Below are 22,728 nucleotides of genomic sequence, written 5' to 3'. Positions count from 1 at the left end.
GTGTGTGTGTGTGTGTGTGTGTGTGTGTGTGTAAGTTCAATGCCTCAAGAGGCATTTCATCCCCTGGAGCTGGAATAACAGGCAGTTATGAGCAATGTGATGAACTCAGGTGCTCTGCAAGAACAGCTCAAACTCCTGACCATTGAGCTGCCCTTCCTCCTCTTCATGTATTTACTGTTTTGCATTTTTAACCCATTGTCTGTCTGGCGTTTTGCTATTTTGTTTTTGCTCTTTTGAAACAGTCTTCCTGTGTAGCCTTGGCTTCCTGAAGCTCACTGTGTTCTCAGTGCTAAGATGACGGGCGTGTACCACTATGCACAGCGCTAACCCATTGTCATACTTAATTTATTCCCTCCAGAATTAAATTGGGAAGGCAAATAACAATATATTTTTTTGGTCTTGGTTTGGGTTGCTGCTGCTGCTGCTGCTGCTGCTACTGCTGCTGTTATGGCTAGGAAATAGGTCTCATTGCATAGTCCAGCTGTCATACTTTTGAGCATCCTTGCCCCCGTGCCAAGATTACATGAAAGTAGCACTAAGTCCCAGCATCCTCCATGCTTTACTAGATAGACCACCCAAGAGATAGGCTCGCAGGTGTGCAGTGCCACAGCTGCATTTCGTGTTGGGTTCTAGGGGTCAAACCCCGGGGTTACTGCATGCTAGGTGAACTACCAGTTGAGCCTTGACATGTCATGGTGCTAATGCCTAAATAGGGTGAGGGAAGACAATTGCTACTAGTTTGAAGAACATGTTGCTTCTAGATTTTAAAAATTATAAATGGTGATGAAATTCTTGGAGAAATTGTTTTGTTTGCCCTCTTGTTTAAAATTTTAGTTAGCACTGGGGTTCTGGTGTGGGACTTCACTGTAATTTTGTCCCATGGGACTATCCTGAAGATAGTTCTTTAAAAGCCTACGTGGAAACCTCTGAGGTGTGTCTTCACATTCTGGATGGAAGCACCCACTTCTCAGTGTTCAAATCAGGCTTTAATAAACTGAAAGGCCTCATTTCCTCATTCACACTCACCACATCTCAGGGGCTTAGCAGACGTGATTCCTGGCAGCTGTTTTGGATAATTCAGAGTTAGGAAATTTTTATCTCTGCAAAATGTTTGGTTGAGGCACACAAGTCTAGAATATTCCAGGAAGTGAGCAGGAAGAACCTACAGTCTGAAAGGTTTCCCTTCTTTCCAGTGCTGGAATGAATTTAGGGCCTTGAGCTTGCTAGGTCAGCAGTCTACCACCGTGCTGCATCTCTCTGTCAGCACAGTAGGTAAAGCTTTCCTGGAGCATAGCCAGCCACAGAGCTGTACTGAACACACACCTTCGCTGGCATAAGATCTAAAGATCTATTCCAATCTTCTATGGAAAGTTTTGATTATGTCTAATGTAGGTTTTCTCAAATTTGCAACAAATATCATTTTGGTCCTGATAACTCTTTGTTGTAGAGGGTGTTGGATTCTCTAGCACTGAAGTTAACAAGACAGTTGTAAGCTGCCATGTGGGTGCTGGGAACTGACCCTGGATTATCTGGAAGAGCAGCCAGTACTAAATCTCTGAGCCATCTCTTCCGCCCTATACAACATTCAGCAGCATCTCTGGTCCCTACGCATTCCACCTGTTGCGATGGCCACGATGTTTCTGTATACGGCTGGATTCCCGGGGATGCACAGGTAGTGAGGCTAGATAAAGTCTCCAGCAGTAGCAATACATAGGCAGTCTTTCTACACATAGTCCAAATCCAGTGAGAGAACGAGATAAAGGGCAGGCAGAGGTGGTTACTTCAGTGTCCCTCTGGAGATGAGATTGTTGTTATGACAGGGTAGGAAGCGGCCTGAGGTTCACGTCACAAACAGGCACTGAGGAGGAAATCACTCCCCTACTAGCAGTAAGTTGCTTCTCTGTCTTGGTTATTTATAACTGGGTGGTGTGGGTTTCTGCCCTTATCTTGTAAGTTGAACTTTATCTATATATCCAGTATAAGTTAATACCAAGCTATTCTTACAATCCCAGCATTTAGGAAATCATGAGTTCAAAGCCAGCTTAATGAGATCTTGCCAAGGTGCTAGGTGAACAGAATATTACATATCAAACAAGTCCTATAAAATTTTCAATTTTTTTCTCCCCTTCCAAAATAAGATTTCCCTAAGTGGCCCAGGTTGGCCTAGAATTCACTAGGTAGCCCAGGTCAGCTTTCAGCCTCATGAATGCTGGGATTGCCAGTGATCCTGGGTCTTGGGCAGGAACATAAAGGCATCCTATGTCCATGTCAGGTTTGTGGCAGCCCCATATGGGAGACTGTGTCACAAACAGTACACAGTAGAGGGTTTTGAAAATGGTAAAAGTTGGCTATTTTAAGGAATTACTCATAGGGCTGGAGAGTGAACTCAGTGGTTAAAAACCGGCTACTTTTCCAGAGAACCAAGGTTCAGTTCCCAGCACCTCTATGTGACTCCCGTTCCAGTGGGATCTCATGCTGCTTCCAGCAGCTGTGGACCCTGTACACATGACACAGACATGTGCAGGCATAAAACACTCATACATAAAACAAAAATATTTTTGCAGGAAATTATGTCACTTTGAGCTAGTTAATAGGGGTTTCTACCTTACCTGGGATCATTCAGTTCCCAAATAAAAGGCACAAAACCTTCATTTTTTTTTTAAACTTTTTTTTAAGATTTATTTATTTATAAGTACACTGTAGCTGTCTTCAGACACACCAGAAGAGGGCATCAGATCTCATTACAGATAGTTATGAGCCACCATATGGTTGCTGGGATTTGAACTCAGGACCTCTGGAAGAGCAGCCAGTGCTCTTAACCACTAAGCCATCTCTCCAGCCCAACCTTCATATTTATAATAAGTCTTAAAGCACTAGAGCTGGACAGACATCAACCTATGCTATTTTGCCTACTTCCCTATCAATACCCTGGAATTTTAATTTGCCATGTTCTGGCTGGGCCGTTCTTTCTCCAGTTGGCCAACCCTCATGGTGTCTTCTGTATGTTTGTGTCTGTCTGTCTGTCCTTCTCTCTCCTTCCTCTGCCTCAGAGAACCGAAACTCTGCCTACCTCTCTTCTGCCCAGCTATAGGCTGTAGGCATCTCTACTGACCAATCAGGGATACCTTGGTGGGCAAGGTTACACAGCACCACTTGGAGAAGCGGACTAGGGCCTTATTTAGCATTACAATACATAGCAACACACCAACCCTCAACATTGGCGAGATGGCTTAGTGTGGGTAAGCTGTTTGCCATGCACACTTGGTTCCTGGGTTCAGTCCCCTGAACCCATGTAAAGGTGGAAGAGTGAGCCAGCTCCACAGAGTTGCCTGACTCCAGTGCACACCCCACAGCAGATGCTCCCTCACAGTCCTCCTGCATGCACAGAGGAACAAGATGTCGTACAGAGGAATTACAGTAGCTCGGGGTGGAATAGATTATTGTACATCTTAGTTTGGGAAATGGAGTAGATTTAAAGTGGGAAAATGGGGCTGTGGTCATACCAGCCTATCATAAGATCCTGGATTTGAACTTTCTTTCAACAATGCAGAAAAAGGGGGTTGGGGGGTAAAGGTTGAGAAAATTGCCTTTTAAAGAGAATGCTCTGCGTATGCTCATGTGGCTGCTTAGGTATAAGTTTCAAATATAATTGGTGTTGATGTTATTGTGGAACATACCTTTGTGGGAAATCATCTGCATTGTAGCTGAGCATTTAAGCAGGTAAGCAAGACAGGGAGAAGGGTGTTGGGAGAGCGGAGAGGTAGTTCTGTGCTTAAGAGTGCTTGCTGCTCCGTTGGGGATTTAGCTCAGTGGTAGAGCGCTTGCCTAGCAACTGCAAGGCCCTGGGTTCGGTCCCCAGCTCCGAAAAAAAAGAAAAAAAAAAAAAGAGTGTTTGCTGCTCTTCTAAGGGACCTGCCTGTAGTTCCCAGCGCCATTTGGCCTTGGTGGGCATTTTGCATGCATGTGATGCACATACATTAATGCAGCCTAAAACACATACTTGTAAATAAAAACATTTTTAGAGCATTCTTGACTACTGAATTCCAGTTAATTAGGTGAAATTGCATGTTTCCATGCATGAAGTGGTTTTTTTGTTTGTTTTTTCAGATCTTACCAATATATTTGAGTCTTTCCTGCCCCAATTGCTGGCCTATCCTAACCCCATAGATCCTCTCAATGGTGATGCTGCAGCCATGTACCTCCACCGACCAGAAGAGTACAAGCAGAAAATTAAAGGTAAGATGGCTTGTGCTTTTAGCTGGCCATTTAGAGTCTGTTTTGTTGTGTTTTGTTTTTTGAGACAAAATGTCCACGAAGGCCAAATGGCACTGGAAACTACAAGCAGGTCCCCTAGAAGAGCAGCGAGCAGTTTTTTGGGGGGTTTTTTTTGTTTTTTGTTTTTTTCTTTTTTTTCTTTTTTTTCTTTTTCTTTTTTTTCGGAGCTGAGGACTGAACCCAGGGCCTTGCGCTTGCTAGGCAAGCACTCTACCACTGAGCTAAATCCCCAACCCCCCAGCAAGCACTCTTAACCTCAGAACTACCTCTCTGCTCTCCTAACACCCTTCTCCCCCTCTTGCTCACCTGCTCTGTGTAGCCTTGGCTGTTCTGAAACTCACTCTTTAGGCCATGCTGTCCTGGAACTCGAGATCCACCTGCCTCTGCTTCCTCAGATTAAAGGGATTAAAGGTGCGCACCACCTCCACCACCACCAGCAGCAGCCTAAAGCCTCTTTAAGTGACTCCGTTTCTTGTAGGCTTTCTCTAGTCTGAGAAGAGACTGCAGTGGTCTCATTGACTACCTGTAGGGCTTAGAGCCTATGTTCCCACACTTGGGACCGACCACTTGCATAAGGCTGTGAAAGTACACCGAAAGCTGGAGTTGTGTCTGCTCACCTTCCTTTCTCTTCAGTGTGCCTTCTGGTTGTGCTACAGCCACCACCCCTGCTTGCCCTTACCTGGGTCTGCACTGGGAGCTTGCCTGTGAAACTGGTAGGTGCATAAAGCTTAACACAAAAGGAAGAGACGCCAAGTGTGGCGGCGTCTGCCCCTTGTGCACACACAGCTAGCACTGGGTTCCCGCCTGTTAGATAATGATGTGCTCATCTGCACAGGATATAGCACATCAAGAGCCTCAAGTGGGTCCAAACCCATTGGCCAACAACAGCAGTGAAGGAGAACTTGAGCACATAGGTCTCCAGTTTAGATGTGCAGGGCTCAAGTCAAACAGGAACACTGGGACCATGTGTCGAGTAATAGTTTTCTTCTGTTTGTTTCTCCTATCCCCAGGTCTCTATGGAGTATTGTTGAATATTTTTTTTTTTTTTTTTGGTTCTTTTTTTCGGAGCTGGGGACCGAACCCAGGGCCTTGCGCTTCCTAGGTAAGCGCTCTACCACTGAGCTAAATCCCCAGCCCTGAATATTTTTGTTTAAAGTAGAAATGTTCGTTTTCATAGGTCTCGAGTACTTTGCAAATTAATAACCTAATTTAATATAGCACAGTAATGTACATAGCTAAAAACCCATGTACTCTAAGTAAACTGCAATTTCAACCATATAAGATTTTGTTAGGAAACTATGCTAAAATTTTGACATTGCCTTCACTTACCAGTGTCTGTAAACCATGGGTATCTTAATACAGAAAATATTTATATAGTTCCAACACCCATTATGCCTTAGCAATATAGTACTGTCATGACTGTACTACAGGTTTGCTCTGGCCCTGGTTGCCAAGGAAACCAGACCTGTGTTCATCTTAGGGTAGATAGCTGCTTCTGTCTGGGGACCCCTAACTTTCTGTGGTGTCCACATTGAGTCAGTTTGCAACCCTTGGTAGGGTGGTGTGAGATGTCGTGGCTGTCAGGCCTGCGCTCTGCCCTGCTCTCTGCTGTACCTCTGCACACCAGTCCCCATCTTCCCTGTGCCTCATTCCTCACACTCACCCTCACCAACTTGTACATTTGCTTCCCTTACTACTGGGATCGCCCATTTCTAAAGCCCTTGTCTGCTGCTTTTAGGACTTATGCTTCCTGCCCTGAAACCATACCCCTCTCTACCAAAGCTGGAGCCTCACTTCCTCCAAACCTGTGGATCCTTCTCAGGCCCCATACCTGGGCCTCGCTACAACTCTGGTGTTTCCTTCTACTCTGGTTCTCATTCCCATTTCCTAAATGTGACTGTCTTAGTCAGGGTCTCATTGCTATGAACAGACCCCATGACCAATGCAACTCTTGTAAAGACAACATTTAATTGGGGCTGGCTTACAGGTTCAGAGGTTCAGTTGGTTATCATCAAGGCGGGAGCATGGCAGCATCACAACATCCAGGCAGGCCGGTGCAGAGGGAGCTGAGTTTCTACATCTTCACCTGAGGGAAGCCAGGAACAGCCTGAGCATCCCCAGGCAGCTAGGAGGAGGATCTCCAAGGCACCCCCACAGTGACACACTTCCTCCAACAAGGTCACACCTTCTAGTAGTGCCACTTCCTGGGCCAAACATATGCAAACCATCACAGTGACCATTCTCTTATGACCAATATACGCTTTTACCCCCAGGCTCCCCCCTCTCCCCTGAGTACCTTATCCATGGCTTTCAGTAATCCTCTAGATAATGTTGGCTCAGCGGGGTGTGTCTAGGCCTGACCCTTTTCTCAGGTCATCTTTACAGTGGTAGTCACAGCTTAGCACACTTCATCATAGAGAGTCGGAACTGCTTCTCCCCCAGGCCTTAGCATTTAGTCTACCTGATGCTGTTTACCTGCAGGTGTGGCACACAGCGCTGCTAGAGAGATGATGTCTCAACAGCGAATGATGTACACATACCAGTGACATAACACCTCCATAAGACCACACCTTCTGACCCGTCCCAGTTTCAATAACTGGGGGCCAAGTATTCAAATGGATGAGCCTACGGGGGACATTCTAATTCAATGCACCACACAAATGATTAAGTTCAGTTCTCAGCACCCATATCCACAGACCACTACTGCCTGGAATTTCGGCTTTAGAGGATCCAATGTCTCTGGTATCCTCGGGTAGTGTCCCCCTCTCCCCATAGACAGACACACCCATATCCACATCAATAAATATAAAAATAAATCTTTTAAAATGCAGGTGTAAAAACACAGTTGAGTACAGCCAGCCTGTAGGTGACATGGGGACCCTTGGTCTTGTCTAAAGATAGGTAACTCCCATGCAAAACCTTCACTAGTAAGCGAGCCGGCACTCAGGAGGTAGAGGCAGGCAGAGAGACTCTGTTGTGGCTGTTCTTTGATACTTTGTGGGTTCTTCTTTTTCCCACCCTTTGTCCCCCCAATTTTACCCCTCACACTGGATAGGAGAGAAAGCAGGATAGGAGAGAGAGAGAGATCCCTGAATTTATTTTCTTTTTGTTTCTTTGACCACAACTACTACAAACTACAAGCAACCTTCAACTGGGGCTCTAACATTTATATGCTCTCCAAAAGTTCCCAGAATTCTAACGTCACACAACTGTAGAAACTGTCTGGGAAAGTCAGGCCTCTGTTAGAGCACAGGGCAAATTACAGCTGCTGCAGTCATGTTTGAAGCGGCCCCACGTCCCCACACCTGGGGTTAAAACAGAAGACTTTACATGTATGCATGCATGCTACTATTATCATTATTATTATTATTATTATTATTATTATTATTATTATTATTATAGTTCTGTTTTTAAAGAAACCAAAATTCCAGAATTTTCACTACACCTTGTCTCAATAAACCAACCAAACCAAAACAAGCTTTGCTAGTGGGACTGAAGAGATTGCTCTGCCAGTGAAGTGCTTGCTTCATTAGCATGAGCAGAAAAACAGGTATCCTTGGAGCTTGCTAGAAAGGGAGGAACACAAGCGCAAGGCCCTGGGTTCGGTCCCCAGCTCCGGAAAAAAAAAAAAAAGAAAGAAAGAAAAAAAAGAAAGGGAGGAACAAAAAGGTGCCTGCCATCAGCCTCTGGCCGCCATGCAGATGCAGGTATGCACACACAGCATCTCTGTTGAGTGGCATCAGCCTGCCAAGGACCTTCAGGATGGAGGTAATCTACCTCTTTCCCTTAGTGGGTTCCTTCTGTGACCGTCTAGATGGATGAGTTTGAGCTACTGAAGTGTATTCACTCCCTGTTAGTAGGAAAACTAGCCTGCAGAGCAGGTGCCCCCAGCCTTCCTAGTGCTGAGACCCTTTAATACAGTTCCTCATGTTGTGGTGACCCCACCATCACATCATTTCATTGCTACTTCAGAACAATAATTTGGCTATTTTTATAAATCTTTTTTTTTTAAAGATGTATTTATTTCATGTATTGAGCACACTGTTGCTGTCTTCAGACACCAGAAGAGGGCATCGGATCCCATTACAGATGGTTGTGAGCCACATGTGTTTGCTGGGAATTGAACTCAGAACCTCAGGAAGAGCAGTCGGTGCTCTTAACCGCTGAGCCATCTCTCCAGCCCTATTTTTACGAATATTAATGTAAATATCTGATATTCAGAGTATCTGATATACAACCCCAGTCAGAATTTCTTGATTAATGTGTACCCACCAAGATCTCTACCTTCTGCGTCATTTTCCTCGAGTTTTACTTTTGTTACTATTTTTCCCTTTTGAAATTTGTATTTATTGAGGCACACAGCTTTGTGGGGCCTTGACTGTCCTGTAACTGGCTCTGTAAAACAAGCAGGCCTTGAACTCTCATAGATCCGCCTGCCTCTACCTCCCGAGTGCTGAGAGGGTGCATCTCAGCTGATACAGTGCCTGCCTAACAGACGCAAACTGTAGGTTCAGTCCCCAGCACTGCATAAACTAGATATGCTGTCACATGCATAGGGCCTGAGACAGGGGCCAGAAGTTCAGGGTTATCCTTGACTGTGTTATTTGAAGCCAGCCTGGACTATATGAGACTGTTTTTTTTTTTTATTACTGTTTAGTTTTCATAGCCTAGCCACATAACTTGTGGTGACACCAAGACTTTAAATGGACCCTTGTGCAGAGTTGACAGTGTGGGGGCTTCAGTGTCTCTAACTGCCTGTCCAAGCGAGCCCTCATCCAGTCATCCAGTTCCTGTCACATTGCAGCTTCTCCCTTGAGTCTGTTTAATTCTCCCCATCAGCGACCTTGGTCATAATTTCTTGGTCTTCTGAAGAGCCTTCTCCTCAAATGCTTTATGGACATTTGGTTTTTTGTTTTTTGTTTTTTGTTTTTTTTCCGGAGCTGGGGACCGAACCCAGGGCCTTGCGCTTCCTAGGCAAGCGCTCTACCACTGAGCTAAATCCCCAACCCCTGGTTTTTTAAAATATAAAAGCTATAGCAACTTTTGTGAAGGGAAAGTAGACTAGCCAGCCAGGAGTCAGAAATAAAATCCCCGGGCAGGAGAAATGGCTCAGTGGTTAATAGCACTTGGTGCTCTTTCAGAAAACCCAGGGTAAGTTTCCAGCCAGCCATAGAGTAGCCCATGCCTGTGCATACACATGCACAGAATTTAACATTTTTATTACTCTAAAAAGTACATTTTTAACCAGGGGTGGTGGTATATGTCCATAATCTCAGCATTTGAAAATGGCGGAATAGGCAAAAAGGTCAGAGAAGTTATAATCATCCTTGACCACAATTTAGAACCAGCCGTAAATACATGAGCTTCTGTCTAAAAAGAAAAATCTTAACTAAATTTGTTATGGTTTCAAGGGCTCTAAGTCTCAGGTGTACAAACTTTAGAAAGAAAGTGTGTCTGGTTGTGGGCACTTGACATACACTGGAGGAGGCTCATGGCACGATGAGCACACTGTTACTGTCTTCAGACACCAGAAGAGGGCATCAGATCCCATTACAGATAGTTGTGAGCCACCATGTGGTTGCCGGGAATTGAACTCAGGACCTCTGGAAGAGCAGTCAGTGCTCCCAACCGCTGAGCCATCTCTCCAGCCTCCCTCATAGCAAGTTTTTTTGTTTTTGTTTTTTTTTTAAGATTTATTCATTTATCATATATAAAAGTACACTGTAGCTGTCTTCAGACACACCAGAAGAGGGCATCGGATCTCTTTACAGATGGTTGTGAGCCACCATGTGGTTGCTGGGAATTGAACTCAGGACCTCTGGAAGAGTAGTCGGGTGCTCTTAACCGCTGAGCCATCTCTCCAGCCCTATGGCAAGTTTTAAGTTAGTCTGGTACACAGCAAGTTCCAGGCCAGCCAAGAAGACACAACCATCTCACAAAACAAAACTGAAGGGAATAGGGAAACATTCCTACCTGGATCCCCTGCTGTCTTTTCAGCATCAACGGGCCTGTGTGATCTTTTGCCTGCCTTTTTACAGCAGCTTTAACAGCACCATTGGCATGAAGACATGAGAGGCCCTGTGTCCAGTTGTGCTGATTGGAGTCCCACCATTGCCCTTCCACAGTGTGTGGGCAGTTTACTTACACAGCGTCCTTTTAGGAACAAATGTATTGTTTATTCAGCATTTCTTACATTTGTTTTCAGCCGGCCCTTTGGCCTAGGCTCTTAAGCATAATCTTGAGGAGAATAGTGAGTACATGGAAGAACCCTCAAGACCCTGCACCTCCACACAGCAGCCTGTCCCTGATGAGCAGAGCCAGACCATGATTACTGTCTGCTTCCAAAACCCAGCGGTCAGGATCGAGTGTGATTGCATAGGTGCAGATCAGGGGTGGGGAGTCACCGAGGAGTCATCACTAGACCACTCCTGTCTAGGAGATAAACCACTTTATTAACGGGGAAAGTAAAAAGTGTGGACTGCCCACTTCAGCCCAAACAAGTCACTTCCTCTTTGGAACCCCTTGGCTTTTCGTTACCATAACACCGGGGTAGCAGGTGAGTTTGTACCGAGGGGTCACTGAACTCACACCCTGTGTTTCCTTCCCCCCACCCTCCCCCTGTGCAGAGTACATCCAGAAGTATGCAACGGAGGAGGCCCTGAAGGAGCAGGAGGAGGGCACTGGCGACAGCTCATCGGAGAGTTCTATGTCCGACTTCTCAGAAGATGAGGCCCAGGACATGGAGTTGTAGTAGAAAAGGCATCTGCTTTTCAGAAAGACTATTATATCCTAACCATGAGAAGCAGACTCTAATATTCATATTTAAACAAAGCAATTTTTTTTATTACTAAACAAGGTTTTTATGAATAATAGCATTGATATATATATATTATATATCACCCTTTAGATCTTGATTTCTTGGTCATTTCTCAACCTGAGGTGCGTAGCATATTCCCACATTCCATTTTGGTAGCAGTATGCGGTCTGAATGCATGCATGCGTAAGTCCATTTGGCCAAGTCAGCCTGTGCGCTACTGAACTACTGTCAAGAGATTGCCGCTCTGAGGTAAACATGAGTTAATGACAAGTTTGCTTCTTTTATTGATGGTTCCAAAGAAACAAACCAAATTCTACCAGCTCTTGGATGAAGATAGAACCGTGCTTTTCCAGAGTGGAAAGGAAAGGGTTGAGACGCGTGCTTTGAGAGCCTGTGAAGCTGCGCTGTCTGTGTCAGCCACTCCATAGTCCTAAGTGGCCCTTTGTGAGGAGCAGCGTGAGACAGAGTTGATGAGAAGCGAGACTTAGGGCTTTGGGGTTTTTTTGGCTCAGATTTAAGTGTGTTTTTCTAGGTAGATTCCCGCCCTCCCTGCTGCCAGACCTGCAGCCACATTGGTTTTTTGCCTTGGAGAACATTTGGGAAGCATTTTCTGAACCCATTTCCTTTTGGGGGTGTCCAGTTTGTCATCCAGCAGAGCATTTTGAGAGAACAGGACTGAAGGAGAAAGGTGACTGGAAGACGCCGAGTGACATCTGATCCAGCGCCGGCCGGCCGGGCCTGTCGGAGACCATTGCCCTGGACTGAGCTGTGACACTGGAAGCAGTTCTGTTTGGTGTTTTGTTTTTCTTTTTTTTTTTAGCTTTGTGTGAATTGTACTTAGACAAGTTACAGGTTTAATTTTCACTACCAAGAGAGTCTCCTCCCTGGACAAGGCGCTCAGTGGACCATCAAATGGAGGAAGACTGGCCTTGTTGCTTGAGCCCTGCACAACCCTTGGAACTCCAGCTTAGTTTTCCTCCCAGAAGCTGCCAACTGCTGTGGGAGTGTGGGTAGTGTGGGTATCCGAGACCCAAAACATCCTAAATTTGAAATGGGTAACAGTTGAAACAAACTGAAGTTTTTGTACCAAAGTGGCTCGAAGTGGGAAGAACCACTTTAGTAAATTGTCATGGAGGCAGGTTGAGGGGACACCACTTTCTCCCTCTGCAGTAACAGACAGACAGACAGACAGACAGCTGGAAGTGCCTGGCTGGCTGCTACCGGCCAACTGCCATCCAGTGTGCCCGGCAGTTTGAGACCTGACTCTGGAGGGAATTTGGAGACCGTTTAGAGAGCAGCTCTGCTCTGTATTGTTTTTGCCGAAACCAGAGCAGTAGACGTAGCCAATGTAAGACCTTCTGAAGACATTTTGAATGTCCCACTGGACTAACCTTTCTCTTGATGTGTGTTTTTAGTTTAGAAGTGCTATATTCCACAAGGGTTAAGTCAATGAGGTTGGAGAACACCTATCTTTTTTCTTTTTTAATTCAAAAAGCACAATCAGTCTTTCCTTTGAAAATCTATAAAAGTACAACTTTTAGCATGATTATTTTCCTAAATAAAAAGACAAATAATTTACTTATTTTACGTTAATTACGGGCATGAAGCAAAAGGTTTCTTTGGGGAAAATGCAGTTCTCTAGTGCTGGGGTTGGTTCACTGCACTGTCCCTGGCACCCTGGCTTGTTGAAAGGTGGCTTTAGCTGTGTGCCATGTGACCGTTTGCCTGCCACGCTCTGTTGTGGTTAGGGGAGTTTCTGCTCACACTTGCAGCTTGCTGCCCTGCAGATTAGCCCTTTGCTCATGCTACAGCCTTCCTGTGGGTGCTACCTTGGGCAGGCTTGAACTGCTGGGTGATGGTCGTGAGTTCAAACAATTAAAAATGTGGGTTTTTTTTCAATACTATATAAAAGTAGTGCTCTGATTACCTCCTCCTCAAAAAAAAATCCAGATAATTGCTTTTGATATTGTTGGGGAAAAAATAAAACAGAGCCAACTTTGGGAAACAGGTGTGAGCAGCTACAGCTCTTGACCCTTACCGGGGGCCACTTCGCTCCAATGAAGAGACATCATTCCTTCCCGTGCAGGGCTGACAGTGCAGAGTGTCCATCCAGACACATGATGAAGGTGTCACTGGTTCTGCATTGCAGTTCCCATGCCTGCCCCCAAGTCACTCCACCCTGGACTTTGTGCACCAGTTCTGGTTCTGTGCATGGTGCAGCTCTCTGGACCTTGACTCTGTTAGAAAGTGTGTAAGCTCCCTGGCCCTTCCCTGCTCCTAGTTATTAGATGACCATACCCATAATTGCAAAGGACCAGAAGGAAAGTCTGACTGTGACTGAGAGGACTCTGGGTCCCCGCAGTAAGCTGGTGGGTTCTGCAGCAGGGCTGCTGTAACACCAAGCCCCTTTGGAGGGGCAGCAGCAAGCCAGGCTGCTCGCTCCTTCCCACCCTTTATCTACCATTTTTTGAGGTCCTGTCTTGTGCTTTACTAGTGAAAGCCATCCTTTGCCCTTGTTGATGACTTGAGCTCTTGCCAAACACCGACAAGCAGAGTGGCTGCAGCTTGGCAGCCCAAACCTGCCACGTTCCTGTGCCCAGGGAAGCCCAGAACCGGGGCCAGTGGGCTATGTTCCGTGGTTGCCAACCTAGACCCTGGCATTTGAAATTCTTTTTGTCAGCAGTCTCCACCCTCTCACGAGTGCTGAGAGCGTCAACCAGCATTTCTATTGATGAGAGTTACCAGAAGACGCAGCATCTCTCTCTCCAGCACCACTGTTTTTTGGTCCATTTCAAACGCTGTTCTAATTGCCAACCGGCTGATCTAGGCTCCTGAGGAGTTACCCCTTCTCAGAGGAACTGCGCCCTGGAAAGGACTCCCCGAAGTTCTAGTTGGCCTTGACCTGATACTTGCATTTTCTAGGCCCCCTTTTGGGGTGGCTAAGAATCATGACAGATCCTCTGCCAGTTTCTAGTCTTGCTGGGTCTGGTTTCTGAGTACTGGCATTGGATTTTAAATGGCATGTGACCCTTCTATGTTTTAGTGACTCAGAAAAGTGAAGCCATTTGCAAAAGTTAGTTTGTTTTGTCAACTTCTAACTGGGTCATAGCCTTGCTGAGTGAAACCAACTCATTTCTGATTGGGCACAAAGAACTGCATTCTTTGGACTTCTGAATCCATGTTCATCTTCCTCTGGCCACTGAACACCTTGGCCAGCTCTTTAGGAATTGGATGGTGTGATGGCCCTTGGGGAGCCATGGTGTGCAGCATTTTGCTCACCTGAGGAGTGGCCAGGGCTCTTGGTTTAGCAATTACTCGGCTGTGGGTGTGGGAAGAAATGGCCTTTAATTACTGATTGTATTTGGTACACATGCGTGATACTTGAAGAGAAAAGGGACTTACCAGCCCTTAATTGAAATCTAAGCTTTTTACTGCTTTCCCCCCCTGGCCCTATCTCCTCCCTTCCGCCTTCCTTGCATTGTGATGATCTAGTGGGCATGTCTGTCACCTGGACAAATGCCTCCTCTGACTATAACCTCCTTAATAGTTGTGTATAATGAAAACTGTAAACTTTTTTAAATAAAATGTGTATATACCTTGGCAAATGGCTGAACTTGGTCACTCAGAGCTGCCCACATACATCCAACATCACAAAGGATAAATCCGGAGGATGTCACCATCAGGCAGCAGTAACCAAAAGGGACAGAAGGGTGGCTGAGCCGTGAGCATCACGGCCATCCCTGCAAAGCCAAGAGGGGTCTCATCCTGTGTGAGGATGTGAACTTAGTCTGAACTCAATGGTCAATGTCTGGACTGTGTGTCCAATGCTGACTTTGCCCTTCCTGAGGAACCAAGCACTGCCTTACCCCAGCCTTTCTATTCCATTATAGCTCACATGCACTAAGCCAGCCAGCAGGTGGCAATGCCATCCAGTCTTCTGAGCTATCAGAAGACCGGAGACAAGGGTTTCCTGGACTCGTCCAACGTTTTATTGTTAACCATGCTGTCTCTGGGAGCCTATCCTCAAGTCTGCCTATGGAGAGAGATTTGGCCTGGGGAAGTGGGGCTGGGACCAGACACCTCCGACTGTCCTTGAATGAGGTAGGGCAATGAGGTGCTCCTCACTAGCCCTTTACCCAAAGGGCTGGAAACCAGAGCTCTTGAGTCCAATCTATAGGGCTGGGCTACTTCAGTTCCAGCCCCTGCACCCTCCAGGCCCTTGGCCAAACAATGAAGTCTGGACTAGTGGCTTCTGGCACTCGACTCCATGGAGACCTGAATACCACAGCACTATGATCAAAGGCTCCTGTAAGACACGCCCCCACACACACTTGGAACATTAAGGTCCTAATACAGGTTTCGTGTTTTTAGACCCAGGAGGCTTTGGGAGTTCATAGAACCCATTCTTGATTGAATGAGGAAATACAGGTCACAGGCCCAGGAGGAGGCCACAGCTCTTCCCACCAGTGACCTCTCACCCTCAGCGCCCCTCTGGGTCAATACCTTGTCCTGCTTTCCTGAAGCATAGCTGCTTTCTCAAGAGGGCATTTCTAAAGTTTGTGATTTTAGAAAGCTGGGGTCCCAGAGGTTGCACTCAACTCTCAGTCTGAAGGCCAACAGATCCCCTGGGGTTGAGCTGCTGAAACACTGGATCTTGGAGTACCCTACTCACCAGAGAAGGAAGAAAAGGTTTAGGATACCCCCTACTACTAGACGCACCGAACAGACCCCAAGAGAGTTTATCGTGACTGAGGCAGACCTCCACAAAGCTGGTCTCCAAAGCTACAACCTCTGGGAAGGGAAAAGTTATCTCAAAGGAGTCTTCCCTCTAGTTCAGGGCTGTTTGTCTATTGTGATGGATATACACACACACACATGTATACATATATGTATATATTTTTTATACATGAATTTTTGAGGTCATAAGAGGTGACATTTGCATTTTGAGTATCCCCTATTGTCATGAATCAGGAGAGTGCTAGGAGGTAGACATGGTGTATATACCCTTAATCCTCTGACTCAGTAGGCAGAAGCAGGTGGATCTCCTCACAAAGTCAGCCTGCTGTATATAAAGAGTTCCAGGCCCAGATCCTCAACAAAACAAAACCCAAGAGACCCTTCTGCAGATTTCAAAAGAGTTCTGTGCTGGAAGCACCAGAGAAACATTTACCCTCCCATAAACGCCTTCCTCTAAAGCAATGGTTCTCACTCAACCTGTGGTGCTAGTGCCTTTGGGGATCAAATGACCTCTTCACAAAGGTTGGAAAACAGATATTTATGATTCATAACACAATTACGGTTATGAAATAGCAAAATAATTTTATGACGAGATCACCACAAAACGAGGAACTGTATTAAAGGGTCGCAGCATTAGGAAAGTTGAGAGCCACCGCTCTGGAGAGCCCTGTATGTATGCAGAAAGCTCTACCCTCTTCGGATTCCATTGTGAGCACACCAGTGAGTAGACAGCCCTCTGTCTCCGGGCCATAACTGAGAGAGGGTGGATCCTAGGGCTTCAGGCATGAGCTCACACTGTTCCAAGTGCAGTGCTCATGGCCAGCACTCGCCTTCTGCCATCTGGGACCCAATCAGATACACCATGGCTGACCTACCTGCTCAGATGTCAGTTCCATAGTCTTGGTCCAGATCTGACAGTTAGGACTTGTCCCTCAACACACCCCATTTCCACTGATGGCAGTGTTCCCAACGTTTCTGAGGCCTTCAGTGGAGACAAAAAAATAAAAATCAACTGTAGGGGCTGGAGAGATGGCTCAGCGGTTAAAAGCACTGACTGGGGGTTGGGGATTTAGCTCAGTGGTAGAGCACTTGCCTAGGAAGCGCAAGGCCCTGGGTTCGGTCCCCAGCTCCGAAAAAAAGAACAAAAAAAAAAAAAAAAAAAAAAAAAGCACTGACTGCTCTTCCAGAGGTCCTGAGTTCAACTCCCAGCAACCACATGGTGGCTCACAACCATCTGTAATGGGATCTGATGCCCTCTTCTGGTGTGTCTGAGGACAGCGACAGTGTACTCACATACATGAAATAAATAAATCTTTAAAAAAAAACCAAAAAAACAAAAAACAACTGTAGGTCCAGGAGATGTAGTTCAGTGGTAGAAACCCGTGTGTGAGGCCCTGGGCTCAACCCTCAGTACCAAAAAATAAAAATTGGTCAGCAGCCCACTCTCTAGAGCAGAAATGCAGAATGTCATCTCCCAGACAATTTAAAAACGTTCTATTATTGTAGGTGGCAGTGCACATCTTTAATCCCAGCAGAGGATGCAGAGGTAGGCAGACTCTGAGTTTGAGAATACTCAGGCCTACATAAAGAGTCCCTGTCTCGAAAAACAAAACAGAAAACAAGAACAAAAGCAAAAAACCAACTTTCTGGGGCTGGGGATTTAGCTCAGTGGTAGAGCGCTTACCTAGGAAGCGCAAGGCCCTGGGTTCGGTCCCCAGCTCCGAAAAAAAACCACAAAAAAAAAAAAAAAAAAAAAAAAAACCAACTTTCTAGTGATTACTGGGGTTTTTTTTTTTCACTTTTTAAAATTTTTTTTGTTTTATTTCTGTTTTTTAAAAGAATTATTTATTTATTTTATGTATCTGTGTACACTGTCGCTGTCTTCAGACACACCAGAAGAAGACATCAGATTCCATTACAGATGATTGTGAGCCGCCATGTGGTTGCTGGGAATTGAACTCAGGACCTCTGGAAGAGCAGTCTGTGCTCTTAACTGCTGACCCATCTCTCCAGCCCCTCATTTTTTTATTCATTAATCATTATTTGTTTATATTTCAAATGTTATCCCCCTTCCTGGTCTCCTCTCCCACCATCTCCCTTTGCCTCTAAGAGGGTGCTCCCCCACCTACCTACCCATTCCTCCTCACTCCTCCAGCATCCCCCTTCTCTGGGGCATTAAACCTCCACAGGACCAAGTGCCTCCTCCCACGCCCCATTGACACCAGATGAGGCCATCCTCTGCTACATATGTAGTGTGAGTCATGGACCGGCCCATGTGTACTCTTTGGTTGGTGATTTAGTCCCTGGGAGCTCTTAGGGCTTCAATTAACTGATAGTGTTGTTCTTCCAATGGGGTTGCAAATCCCTTCAGCTCCTTCAGCCCTTCTCGTAACTTCCATTTGGGTCCCTGGGCTCAGTCCAATGGTTGGCTTTGAGTATCTGCTTCTGTCTTAGTCAGGTGCTGGCAGAGCCTCTCAGAGGACAGCCACACCAGGCTCTGTGTGTAAGCACATCTTGGCATCAGCAGTAGTGTCAGGGGTTGATGTCAGCAGATGGAATGGATTGCATTGTGGGGCAGTCTCTGGATGGCCTTTCCTTCAGCCTCGGCTCCATTTTTGTCCCTACATTTCCTTTAGACAGGGACAATACCGTTTTAATATTTTTTAAGAAGAATATTAAGGTTTTATTTAACTCTATTACCCATTTGCTGTACAATTGATTCTTAAGTTAATGGGTTATTTTGCACTTTGGTGATGTTAATGACAACTTTATTCAAGCGTGTATCTCTCAACTTGGATGCTAATTTCTCAGTGCTCAAAGGCATAGCTAGTCTCTGGTCAGTGCTGAGGAGGCCAAGGAGTGTGAGTTGAAGCCATCTTGGCCAAACATGAAGTTATTCAGGGGGTGGAGAGATGGCTCAGTGATTAAGATTACTGGCTGCTCTTCCAGGGGTCCTGAGTCTTGTTTTCCATCACCCACATAGTGACTCGAAGCCACCCATTACTACAGTTTCAGGAGGTCTATGCCTTCTTCTGTCACCTACCTGCACCAGGCACACAAATAAATGATGCACATAACTATGCAGGCAAAAGCACTCATGCATAAAATAGAATGTTTGTTTGTTTGTTTGTTTGGAGACAGAGTTTTTCTGCCCAGCGTTGGTTAACCTGGAATTCGATCTGTAGACCAGGCTGGCGTTGATCTCTCAAGAGATCTAACTGCCTCTGCCTCCCAGAAGTTTTGTTATTGTTTTTACCAAAATAAAGTTTTGCAGAAAAAAAGTACAGTGTTGTTTTAAGATCTAATTAATGAGTGTAAACCGTGAAAAAAAAAAAAATGCAGTACTCTCCCAGAGACAAAGCGCCAAGTGGGGAAGGAGGGGTGAAAAAGAAATTTATGCTCAGCACCAGGAAGCGCTTCCCACCCACCCGCTGCTGAATGGAGGCGCAGTCCTGGAAGCCTCTGTTGGGGTTTTTCCATGTAGAAAGCAAATCCCAGAGCCTTGAATCTTTTGGGGACAATGGAAATACCAGGCAGAGGGACCAGAGGCTCGCGGGGTGGGGGGCTCTGCGGCTCCACCTAGCTGTCTCCTCAGCCTCATCCCTCGGGAGGGGAGGGAGGTGACTTCCAGGATCCGAGAACACCGGCCCCGCCTCGCTTGAGAGCTTGTAGACAGCTCAGATCTCCCAAGAGGGCAGATGCTATGACCCTTGAGCTGCGGGGGCGCCACCTGCTCTCCTGAGTGTACCTCCTCGACTCCGCCGCCAGGGGGCGCGCGGGGCTCGTGCTGCTCCCGGCTCCGCGCCTCGCAAGGGAGAGCCTGGCTGGTGGCACAAAGCGTCCCCATCCTGTGACTACCACACCTGTCCTCTGCACACAGGGCCCCAGCCTGCCAACTGTCAGCCCCGCAGCAGAAAACACCGGAGCAAGGCCGGAGCAGAGAAACCCTCAAGGGCATTCTGTGGGGGAGACTGAGATCGCGACCCCGGCCACTATGCACTATGCACTGCCTTCTCCGTGAGGAAAACCACAGGACTGGGAAGTAAGACTGAAACAGGTGTTAGGTTCCCATCTTTCTGCCTAGTGTCCTCCCATTGTAGCTCTCACTGTCATTTATTCGGAAGGTCATCACAAGGTTCAAGACAGCTACGAGAGCTCCAGAAATCACATCTCAAGTTCTAGTAGGTTGCTGGGTGAAGGGAAGAATGAAGAAGAAAAAAAAAAAAAAGGTGCTTGCTACCAATAAGGAGTCTTCTTGGAAGTCTCAACTCCCACTATATCCCCGAAAACAAACAGAGTCACGTGCCCTGCCCTGAGCTAGGTGTACTTTTCACCAGCTTACATAGTCCTCTACCAAGGCAACGTGTGGACTTCTGTTTTTGGAAACTGATGGAACAAGTTAGCTTTTTGTTTTCCTTTCTTTAATTGCACGTGAACTGGGGCAGGATTATAAGTGTTTATCTAGCAAAAGGACCCCGGTTAGATTCCCAGCACCCACAGGGTGGTGGCCCACAACCATCTGTAACTCCAACCTCGGGTTATCTTGTGGCTTCCATCGACTCCTACATGCATGTGGAATACATACATATACTCAGGGATAATAATACATATTTTTTCTTTTTTTTTTTTTTTTCAGAGCTGGGGACCGAACCCAGGGCCTTGCGCTTGCTAGGCAAGTGCTCTATCACTGAGCTAAATCCCCAACCCCTAATAATACATATTATAACATGTAAATAGGGGTTGGGGATTTAGCTCAGTGGTAGAGCGCTTGCCTAGGAAGCGCAAGGCCCTGGGTTCGGTCCCCAGCTCCGAAAAAAAAAAAAAAGAACCAAAAAAAAAAAAAATAACATGTAAATATAAGTGTATATCGTCAGGTCTGAAAGCATGGCTCAGTTGGTAAAAGCATCTGTTTCTGAGTCTGAGGACCTGCGTTCACCTCTGGGACCCACAGGGTAGAAGGAGGGAATCAGCTCTGGCAAGTTTGTCCTCTGACTTCACCATTGAAAAGAAACAAAGTAGCTGGGCAGGGTAGGACACACCTGCAATCCCAACACTAGGGAGGCAGAGGCAGGCAGATTTCTGAATTGGAGGCTAGCCTGGTCTACAGAGTGAGTTCCAGAACAGCCAGGGCTACACAGAAAACCTGTCTCAAAAAACCATAATCAGGGGGCTGGGAAGATGGTTAAGAGCACTGACTGCTCTTCCAGAGGTCCTGAGTTCAAATCCCAGCAACCAGATGGTGGCTCACAACCATCTGTAATGAGATCTGATGCCCTCTTCTGGTGTGTCTGAAGACAGTTACAGTATACTCATATATAATAAATAAATATTTAAAAAAACAAAATCAAAACAAACAAAAAAAAACGAACCAACATCATGAATGCCCCTTGAGTTGATTATAGTATTCCCACAGCTATTTATTTGGGCTGGGGAAGAGGGTTTTGAGACAGGTCTGTGTATCCCTGGCCGTCCTGGAACTCACTCTGTAGACCAGGCCAACCTCAACCTCAGAAATCCATCAGCCTCTGCTTCCCACGATGTGTGCCTCCATCCCTAGCCACAAGTGATTGTTTTTGTCAAACTTGGTGGTTCACACCTGTAATCCCAACACTCGGGAGGCTGATGCAGGAGGATTGCCACCAGTTCCAGACCAACCTGAGCGGCATGTTCTTCAGGCCTGCTTGGGCTATAGAGTGAGACACTATCTAAAGATGCCGAGTTGAGAACAATTTAAAGTCCTGAAAACACTAAGGTCTTTATTTACACACGGGCGGGCGGGCGGGCGTGCTAACAGTAAGGAATGGGGGATGGGGGGAGGTAGCGTTGTGTGGTTAGAGCCGACAGTGCCCACACCCGGACTGAGAGCAGTCATTTCCAGACTGGCCTGAAGGAGGCGGCCTTTGTCCTGCCTGGAGGACCTCAGGGTGAGCTGGCAGGCCCTAACAAGCAGAGGACCCCTAAGGACAGGGGGCTGGCCCAGCACTGCTGCCAACTGTGCGGCTAGGGGGTGCAGGGCCTGGAAAGGAGCGCATGGCTCAGGACAAGTTGTTCCCCTGCCAGTAATTCACTTACACGGAGCCCCGGAATGAAGACCTCTCCGGCTATAGCTGCACTGCCTGCCCAGCATCTGTTCCCTCCGGTGACAGGGACACAATGCGGTTTGCTCTACTCTCTCTGCCTGCCATGTGGATCCCGGGAGTTCCCTCTCCCTCCCTCCCAAGGAGGTTTTCTACTCTGAGTTCAGAGAATGGCAGAGTGGGGGAAGAGAAGGGCCTTTGGTCCCAGTTGGCAGTGGCCAAGAAGGGCCTGCCTGCAAGCTGCCCCGCCTCTCCCCGGTGGACAGCTGAAGTTTCTCTGCCCTTCGGCCAGCTTTCCGTAGCTTCCTGCCATTTGCAGCCCGTGTTCCTGAGGACCGGGCCTCTTAGTTTTGGTGGGAAATTGGATGACACTCTTATGATTCAGCCCAGTCTCTAAAGGGCACTCGCCCCCAGCCTGGGGACCTGAGTTCAATCCCCTTGATGGGAGAAGAGGAACCTGCTCCTGAAAGCTGACCTCTGACCTCCACACAAGGCCATGCCATGCACACACCCCTCCCCCCACAATGAATACATAAATGTAAATGAGGGACTGTGGCTTATTGAGGCAAAGCCTGTATAATGATGTTGTTGTTATCATTATATTAGAGTACACAAACTGACAAGGGCCAGGTAGGAAGGTCCTTATGCTGAGCTTTAAGAAGATATATACCCAGCCATGGTGGCATAGGTTATACCCAGGAAGCCGAGACAGGGGGATTATTAGTTTTATCAAAACCAGTTTGGGCCACAAGCAAAACTCTTGTCTCAAAACAAGAACAACCAAAGAGACTTTGCTCTGTGTACCCCTAAACTCGTTCTGTA

General features: G+C 46.6%; 1 protein-coding gene across 2 annotated transcripts in view; it reads left to right on the top strand.

Moving 5' to 3' along the window:
* Positions 1-14,697, top strand: part of Ube2h (ubiquitin-conjugating enzyme E2H) — a 96,208-nt gene extending 81,511 nt beyond the window's left edge. For both annotated transcript variants that reach the window (XM_087656513.1, NM_001172127.1), the window contains 2 exon segments: positions 4,108-4,236; positions 10,902-14,697. In XM_087656513.1, coding sequence (XP_087512639.1) covers positions 4,108-4,236; positions 10,902-11,026 — 254 coding nt within the window. In that variant the 3' untranslated portion in view covers positions 11,027-14,697.
* Positions 14,698-22,728: the final 8,031 nt, after the last annotated feature.

Source organism: Rattus norvegicus, chromosome 4 (genome assembly GCF_021556685.1).
Source record: "Rattus norvegicus strain SHRSP/BbbUtx chromosome 4, alternate assembly SHRSP_T2T, whole genome shotgun sequence".
NCBI lineage: Eukaryota > Metazoa > Chordata > Mammalia > Rodentia > Muridae > Rattus > Rattus norvegicus.
Note: the sequence above shows the minus strand (reverse complement) of the source record. Positions and strands in the feature narration are given on the sequence as shown.